General features: G+C 46.9%; 1 protein-coding gene across 1 annotated transcript in view; it reads left to right on the plus strand.

The window, feature by feature from the left end:
- The window catches only part of LOC118210050 (FRAS1-related extracellular matrix protein 2-like), a 79,416-nt gene extending 70,334 nt beyond the window's left edge, over positions 1–9,082 (plus strand). Inside the window, exons 17-24 of the mRNA XM_035385876.1 lie at positions 1,154–1,346; positions 1,983–2,087; positions 2,567–2,694; positions 3,426–3,560; positions 3,985–4,111; positions 4,445–4,632; positions 5,107–5,253; positions 5,710–9,082. Coding sequence (XP_035241767.1) covers positions 1,154–1,346; positions 1,983–2,087; positions 2,567–2,694; positions 3,426–3,560; positions 3,985–4,111; positions 4,445–4,632; positions 5,107–5,253; positions 5,710–6,234 — 1,548 coding nt within the window. The 3' untranslated portion in view covers positions 6,235–9,082. The remainder of the gene's footprint in view (positions 1–1,153; positions 1,347–1,982; positions 2,088–2,566; positions 2,695–3,425; positions 3,561–3,984; positions 4,112–4,444; positions 4,633–5,106; positions 5,254–5,709) is intronic.
- The last annotated feature ends 264 nt before the right edge of the window (positions 9,083–9,346 follow it).

Consider the following 9,346-nt stretch of genomic DNA (forward strand, 5'->3'; position numbering starts at 1 on the left):
TATTGTCCCAGGACAAAGCCAGCGCAGGCCAGTCCTGGTGTGGGGGGTCGGAGGCGGGGGGGGGGGGTGGTCAGCGTGGCGGGCAGACAGAGGCCCCCGGGTAACTATGCTGTGGGGGGGGGAGGCCTTTTGTGTGCTAGCCAGATGGGAGCACTGGAATGCACCAGGCCCCAATCTGTGATGTCAGAGGCGCTAGCCAACCACGGGCAGCCACAGGCGGGCCTTCACGCCGGAGGTCACAGAGCGGGAACTAGCTTCCGGCACAGCGTCCCTTGCCCCCCCGATCCTCCCGTCGGCCCCTGCTGCCATATCGGCCCTCAGTCTCCCTCAGTCAGGAGACTCGAGGACAGGGTCCGGGTGCAGAACGAGCACTGTCAATAATGTATTAGCTCAATAATTGAGGGTTCCCTTTGTTTGAAAACGGGGGCTTAATGCTGCTCTGCTACACAAAATTAGGCTCCCGGCGCCTCTGGTGTTGGGCCGGCTGACGACCCGCTCGCTACTGAGGGGAGACCCGGTTTAAAACAGCGCAGGAGACCTTGAGCGGTGCTAGCATTTCCCGCACATCCTGATTTGGGCCTCGCCGAAAGAAATCCCCCCCCCCCCCCGCCCCCCCTCTGGTATACTGCCAAAGTAAAGTCACAAAGCTGGCATACACACAGATGTTAAACAGCTTGCGCTGGAGCACCCTTCAAAATCGCAATTGGATAAGTTAAACAGAAAAACTGTGTGACTGTTTGCTTTAAGTTGTATTGCGGTTTGAATACACAGAAACTATTTCACACACATAGTGTACGTTTCTGTGATGAAAGGTCGGTTGAAAAGTCCGAAACCTCATCTAGGCATTCGGGTGAAAGTTGTCTAGCCAACTAGGATGTGGTCAATTTAGATTTTCACCCCTCTAGGTGTCTAGGCTTTTGCTCACTTGGCAAGTTTTGTATGACCTAGTAAGAAAACCTAAAACCTGCCAGTTTTGTGACAGTTGAGAGGTCTTTCTTAGATGCTTAGAGTTATTCAGCCCTCATCAGTGTGCTTCTAGGCTACACGAGCGATTGCTAAAAGGTGCATCAAACAGGTGCATCTCTCTGGGGCTCAGTGGCCACTGCAAAGCAGCACTGTAACTTCACGTCCCTGCTCCCTGATTGGCCCTCAGGTGCTGAACCTGGTCCAGTCGTACGTGACTCTGCGGGTCCCGCTGCACGTGTCGTACGTGTTCCACTCCCCGGTGGGCGCCGGCGGCTGGCAGCACTTCGACCTGCAGTCCGAGCTGCGGCTCACCTTCGTGTACGACACCGCCATCTTGTGGAAGGACGGCGTCGGCAGCCCCCCTGAAGCCGAGCTGCAAGGCAAGATCCCAGTTTGTTTTTGTCTTTTTTTTTTCTTTACGTGTGTTTGACTATTTATTAATGGAGCGGGCGCACAAATCTTATCTTTACGGTTATTGGCTCGTTCACCGCTGTTTATGTTTCCTTAGCTTGATTAAAAGTGGATTGTTAATTGTCTTCTGCTAATTCCCTTTTCCTTAATTACAGCTTGTCGGTGTGTTTGTTTTCTTTTCAACAAAATGTGCTATTTGCACAGACCCTCCAGTTGTTTGATCATATGGATAGGTGTTTACTCCCCATTCCCCTGTGATCATGTAAAGATCAGTTTGTTTTTTTCCCAAACTCTGATTTTTATTTAATTTGTTCTTGCCGTTATAGCATCCTGAAACCATTGATGCTGTATGCAATTACAGGGAGGTCTAACCTCTTAATTTTTAAAGGTCTAGCATTTTTAATGATGTCATTTGTTGGAAGAGCAATTAGATAATACATAGGAGAAAGGACATTACCTGCCAGTGGATGTGGATTATACTCAACAATCAGGCAAATATTAGTACTAAGCATGCTTTCAGCCCTTTTATCTTTTTTAACTGCTTACATGTGTAAGCGAAAGTTGATTGGCTTGTTTGTCACTCACTCACCTGTTCTGCATTGCAGGTGCGCTGTTCCCCACCAGCATGCGCATTAACACGGAGGGTCGCCTGGTGGTCAACTTCCGCACCGAGGCCCGCTTCAGGGGTCTGTTTGTGACATCACATTCAGGTGAGTCTGACTTCAGGGGTCTGTCTGTGACATCACACTCGGGTGAGTCTGACTTCAGGGGTCTGTCTGTGATGTCACTCTCAGGTGAGTCAAACTTCAAGGTTCTGTTTGTGACATGACACTCAGAAGAGTTAAACTCCACCTCTGCCTCTGTTGATTTTGTTTTAATGACCAGGCGTTCTGCAGTTTGGATCTCACTTAGTTTACCTATGAATCTGTCGTTTAAACAATTCAAATATACACCCGTCTAAAGGAATCCCCTGCCACAGAAAATGAAAGCATTATTAGTTGATCTGACAGATGAAAAGGCCTGGTACATGAACACGAGAGAGTAAGTCCTCCAGTTGACAGAAAAATGTTTAATAACAAAGAACAATCATCAGCGTGTTACAACCCTGGGGTTGCGATTATGATTAGAACAACAACAAGCCTAAAGAAGGGTCCTCCAGACCAAGCCCTGGCTCTTCCTGTTGTTCCAGCCTCCACTCTGTCGTCCATGGTGATGTGCCCGGACCACCCCGGCCTCACCTTCAACCTGAGCCTGGTGCGGAGCGAGCCCACGTACAACCAGCCCATGCAGCAGTGGACCTTCGTCTCCGACTTCGCCGTAAGCTCACCCTCCTCCTCCTCCTCCTCCTCCTCCTCCTCTCTTACACCTGTAATATAACGTATTGCAGTGAGCACACCTGTCCGGCAGGGTCTCAGCCTCTTGTGGGTATATCCTATTCCAACGATGGGAACTTCCGTTCCTGGAGGGCCGGTGGATGTGCAGGTTTTTGTTTTCACCGGTTACCCTGGCTGAATGAGCTGATTGGCTGTGCTCACCACCACTGGTTCACTCGTAGATTAAATCACAGTGAAACATTTCATATAGGGATCCAAGGACTGTCTTTGGCTGCCATTCATGCGCTCATCAGGAAATGTAGCTAAAATGTCAGATGGTGTAAATGTCAGAGCTAATTATGTAATTATGGTTTTATGTAATTAAAACATCCCCCTCCTTTTCACTTGAGTACTGTCTTTATCAAAGTATCAGGGAATTCTGTTTAGTTTCAAATAAAGTTTTCTCTTTTTTTGCCCTCTGAAAGTTAGGGTACAATTTAATTGTGAATACCGCGAAAATAAAGCCACTGCCCTCCATATTTCATAGCCAGTTCCAATACCCATTGATTCTTTGTAGAACTGTGTCCATTATTTTTAAGTGGAAATACGACACACTTTATTCAGGCGAAATGTTATTTGTAGTGTGGTTACTAATTGATCTTTAGACTGCAACTGTGTCCTCTGTGACCACATGATGTAATGCTTTGTTCTTGTCCTCCACACTGCCCCCTGCAGGTCAGAGACTACTCAGGCACGTACACGGTGAAGCTCATCCCCTGCACGGCTACTCCATACCAGGAGTACACCTTTACCCCTGCCTGCAACCCCCGGGAACCCGTGACCTTCGACCTGGACATCCGCTTCCAGCAGGTGACCGCCAATGTGCACGTTTCAGTTTTTTTTTTTTTTTTTAATGAGGTTGCGCCATCTGCATCACGGAATGGTGATTCATCTTAGTTGACTTAGTTATAGCACTTGTGCCTACTCAACTATTGCTTGTTTTATTTGCACAGACTGCTTTGTTGCTGTTCTTGTTTGTATTAGTGTTAATCAGATTAACCTACAGGGTCCAAGTTAAACTACGCGGTCGTTCCCTGCACTTGGGACTGCACTTCCCTCTAGGGTTTTCGACACGCTTGTTCCTGGTTATGGTTGTACACTTTGTTGTACGTCGCTCTGGATAAGAGCGTCTGCCAAATGCCTGTAATGTAACGATTCACCAGGTTCCGGGTGTCAGTTGTAAAAGGCCTCGCTGGGGTCGTTGTCCGTCCGTCTGTCCGTCTGTCCGTCTCAGGTGAGCGACCCAGTGGCCGCAGAGTTCAGCCTGAACACCCAGATGTTCCTGCTGTCCAAGAGGACCCTCTGGCTGTCCGACGGCTCCGTGGAGTTCAGTCAGGAGAGCGACACGGCGTTCTCAGAGGGTACGGAGAAAACGCCGACGGGTTTCTTCCGCCGGCCGGTCGCGGTCAGGCTTGCGTATCGGCTCCCGTTTCGCCGATTGTGCATTTTGGTTAATAACACGATTTTATAATTCCACAGGGATCTGCGGGAGCGTTTTCAAACTGAATGAGCATGAATTGTTCATATATTTATATGAGCTAATTATTTGACCCGGGTCTGATTACATTTAACTGTACATGGCTTGCTCGAAGGGTACTTGACCGTAAACATGCTTGTTTAAATGTTAACTGTGTGTAATCAGACTGTGTGTCAGTGTGCACAGTGTAATGGAGCCCCGCTCTGCCCCCCTGCAGGTGATGTCATCTACGGCCGCGTGATGGTGGACCCCGTGCAGAACCTGGGGCACTCCTTCATGTGCAACATCGAGAAGGTCTTCCTGTGCACGGGAGCCGACGGATACGTTCCCAAGTACAACCCCACCGGCCTGGAGTACGGCTGCCTGGCCGACTCGCCCTCCCTGCTCTACAGGTTTAAGATTGTGGTAAGCACGCCGGCCGGCTGCCCTTAGCCACCGCTGCTGCTGGCTCGCGCCGCTCACTGGTTCTCAGTCCTGGTCCTGGAGAGCCACAGGGGTCTGCTGGTAGTAGTAGTTTTCTTCTTAACCCTTTAAAGAGTACGTTATTTAGATTTTTTTTTTTTTTTTTTTTAAATTCTAAATCAGCGTTCTAGAACTCCATTGCTCTCAGTTGCCACTAGCGATTGTGACATCACCATTAGAATGTGCTAATGACATATTTGTGATCTCACACCTTAAAGGGTTAAATTCTGAATCCGGCACTAACCCAGGAGACTAGGTGAGCTGATATAGCTGTGTACTAAACTTCTGATGATCAGTTAAGTGCTGAGTGACATCAAACATCAGCTGACCCTGCCGCTCTCCTGGATCATTAGTGGGGTGAGGGGGTCACAAACGTGCTAAGAAATCAACTGGAAACCAACTTCTGGTCCGCTGTAGGACAAAGCCCAGCCGGAAACGCAGGCCAGGAATTTTGGGAACGTGGGCTTCAACGCCCTCCTGGCTGTGGACGACCCGGAGGCGTTGCCCTTGGTGAGGCAGCCGGGCTCGGACGGGTTCCGCCTGGACTCCACAGCCCTGTTCCAGGTTCGTCCTGTTCTCTTTCTCTCTCTCTCTTAAACATAATATTTATCTTGCTCTCCCTCTCTCTCTCAATTCAATTCGATGAGCTTTATTGGCAAGAAATACATGAAGTACATATTGCCAAAGCAAACAGGAAACAAGCTGTAAAAACAAAAACAAGTTGTATAACAGAACAAGTAAAACACGAACAATAGTTAACACTTCTAAAATTGTAACTGGAGTACTTGCAATCTCTCTCTCTTGTTCTCTCTCTCTTTCTTCCTCTCTCTCACACACACACACACACGCGCACATACACTTCCTTTCTTTCAATGAAAGGAAATTAATTAGTTTAAAAAAAAAGTCCTCATAGAACGTTATGAGCATTTCATGCATTGTACTTGGATTCATTTCCCGAATTGCGCTGACCTGAGAAGAGCTCCAGCTGAGCTGACCTGCAGCGCCTCCCCCTCCCTGCAGGTGTCGGCCGGGAGGGAGTGGTACATCCACACCATCTACACCGTCCGGTCCCGCGAAAACGCCAACCGGGGAATTGGGAAGAGGAGCCTGGAGTTCCACTCGCTGGCGCGGGGCGGAGACTCCGCGCCGGCGGGCGGGTCTCGAGCCAAGAGGTCGACCAATGAGACGCCGGATCTGGCCGGGGAGATCGGCGAGGAGAGCAACCGCGGCACCAACATCCTGCACGTCAGCCTGGACCGCGCCCGGCGCGACCCGGGCCCCGGCGGGGAGGCGGCCTCCGAGGGCGTGGTCCCCCGCGAGGTCAACACGCGGGACAGCGACGACGACGACGGGGCCGTCACCATAGCGAGCGCCCTGGTGGGGCTGCTCCTCCTCGTCCTGGTCGTCATCCTCGCCGTCCTGCTGGCCTGCTCCAAGCAGAGGAAGAGGAAGAAGAAGAGGGACGCGGCCAAGGTCTCGAGCAGCACGGAGCCCATGATCGCCACGGCGGCGGGTTACCACGGCAACGACAGCTCGGAGGTCTGACCGGCGCCCGCCACACCGACCAGCTTTCCACGAAGCTTCTGACCTGCGGTTCGTTTGGCTTTGTAAGTGCCTCACACCTCCACACTGGGATTAAGTCAGAGAAGTTTGACAGCGTCCCAAACAACCGAGGAGGCTGTGGCTTCATCGCCATATGACCAGTGAACCGATGACAAACTTCAACTGTTGCCATAACAACAACAACAACAACAACAACAACATCGACGCAAGCTCCTTGTCTACTGCGAGTCATCCTATACGAACCAGAGGCACTCGATTTGCGATGGTCTATTAATGGTGTTTGTCTTTCCAAAGGACTATTTTAATTTATCCAAAGGTGCTAGAGGCTCCCCTGTTGCTGAATAGGGGCTGCCCAAGGTTAAGGATCACTGAGATGAGATTAAGCATTTGGGTCAATGAAAAGGATGGGATTTTTTTTAAAGGCCATTTAGTTATGTAAGCACATTATTTATGCTGTAAGAACTCACTGTTGTGTTTTTCACTGTCAGTGCACTTCACAATGTTGTCAACCTTCGAAGTCAAGATTTCATGTTGTGCGTTCCTGTGATGTGTTCATTTCCTGATCAAAGCTGCGTTCACGTGGATCACTGTAGATGTCAGACGACAGAACTGAATTTTCGGGACGGTACGGGGAGAAAAATGACAGGACAGTACGGCAACTAAAATACATGTTGCTATGGTGATGTTGCTCTGTGATTGTCCTATAATACTGGCCATTTCTAACATGGATAGGAAAAGGGGGGGGGTTGTGCTTGGTGTCACCCTGTACAGTATGTATGTTGAAAAGGCAACTAAATTCACTTCTTGTTTCATGTTTCATGCCCGTATGGGGTTGTTGTTTTGTGTTTCATTTGGTTTGGAATTCCATTGAATATAATGGTAAAAAGTTAGAGAATATTTATCTACGACATTCTTTGCCGTCCTAATCAAACTTTGCTGTTGTGCTCTCGTCCACTATAATGATATTCCGTTTGCCGTCTACCGTCCACGTGAACGCTGCATAAATCACATTTTCTGATTCTCTTCACACATCTGAACGAGTCAGACGAAGCTAGCACCTGTCATTCGATGTAAGGCAAATGCTTAGCATGGAAAGGAATGCTGAATATCAGTGAACTCTGATGTTTGGATTGTTATTTTCTGAAATATTACAGATCATATTTTTTGTTGTCGTCGTAATTTTTCTTCTATATGACTTTTTGAATTATACATCCCGTTGCTGTGTGCTGACACCATGCGGGGGTAACATTACTGTGGAGGGATTTAAGTTTCGTCTCTGGTAATGTACCGTTTCTGCATGTTTGCTGCTCTTATCGTTGCTCATTTTGTAGCTTTGCCATTTCTAGAATGTTTCATAAAATGCCTTTGGATTACATTTCGATGAGACTGAGAGAGAGAAGCCACAGCCTCTTTCAACCTTCATAACACAAAGTATAACATATTTTGCCACAATGTTGTGCGTCAAACTGTTTTGATACACGTGGCTGCCCAGGTAGAGGCGAGTCCCAGTTTTGAAAAATTAGCACTAATTATTTTTTTTAAATAATCACATTTTTTGAGAGCACTGCAGTGATCTGTTCATCGAGACAGCTGTTCTGCTATAACGCGGTAACAGACACAGTAGATCTGCTAGGTACAAATAATATTTTTGTAAGGTGAAGGGCTCATGCATACATTTTCTAAGAGTAACCAAGTTTACTAGGCTAGTGCAACCGGACGGAACTCATGGCCAAGTGCTCACACTGTGGGGCTGTGCTGTTGACATACTGTCGTCGTATTTGTAATCCAAGTTATTTTAATGCCGTTACACAATTACAGAATTATTCATTTGGAATCCGTCAAACTGAACGAAGTGATTGAGATTTATTTACAAGGAATGCTCACATTAGCCAGCCATTGCATTACTGCCCAGGTGAAAGATGCAGGGCTCAGCTGGATCTTGTTTTATTTCCGCTGTTATAAATATCACACAAGCTATTCCGCACAGCTTATCACTTTTGATTTTATCACGCTGATATACCATAATCATGATCATCTTATTTATTTTACTACCATTAGGTGTCCTAACATATGAAATGATTTACTACTGGGATTTATTGACTTATACTATCATGAGTTTTTTTTTTTCTTCTTCTTTTTTTTTCTATGAACTACAAAGCAATCAATTGTCTACATTTCTCTGGATGGCCACTATCATACAACAGTGGTGAAGCAGTCGAGTCGATGTCATTTTGTGAAGTTGTGAAATTATTGTCCTCGTTGCTTGGAAAGCTTTGTGATTTCAGATTTCTGTAAGTTCGCTGCAATGCTACGTTGGTGTGAAATTGCTAATCAGTTCAGCACATTCATTAAAAAAAAACCTCACACGCGTCACTGGAAATTTGTTATTTTTGCACCTCCGTGCGCTGCCAGAACACTTTGAGGCCACCAATGCCACTGTCTTTATTTCAAAATAGGAATGCTATGCAATCTATGACACGGCAAATGTAAGAGTATAGTGCATTCTAAAAACGTGTGTTTTTTTTGCTAATGTTGTGTATTTATGTAACATTTTGCTCCTTGTTGCTCACCTCGTATAGACATTTGGTGCATTTCACTGTTTCTGACTGAAACCGTATTGAACACATGTATTGCCTATGTGTGTGTATACACGTGTGTATGTATATACATATGTATTGAAAAATGAATATAGTTTGGATGTTTTTGGGGAATGGTCAGTGTTAAAATATTGCCAATGTACTGTAAGTATTTGTAACATAGACCTCTGGAGCAGAGAGAGAGAACGCGGTCTGCAAAATAAAGTTTTTTTTTTTGTTGTTGTTTTTTTCAAGATTCTGTTCCTTGGACTCATTGATCACTGCTGCACTTTCGGGGGAACATGGGGAATGTGCCTTCCTTTCTGCTGGTCAGTCCCAGCTGTGTTTTGGTTCATTTCTTTCCATTTTGGTAAACTGATGAAACCCATTTGCTCTACTATCCTCCCTACAGCTCACAGTCAGATTTGTGTACAGAAACAGAGGGCACGTCGGCTGAGTTCATCTCTTAATGAAAATAATGGTAAACGTTTGACCCTGTCGACTCCATGTTTTCATAT

Source organism: Anguilla anguilla, chromosome 12 (genome assembly GCF_013347855.1).
Source record: "Anguilla anguilla isolate fAngAng1 chromosome 12, fAngAng1.pri, whole genome shotgun sequence".
In the NCBI taxonomy this organism is placed as follows: Eukaryota; Metazoa; Chordata; class Actinopteri; order Anguilliformes; family Anguillidae; genus Anguilla; species Anguilla anguilla.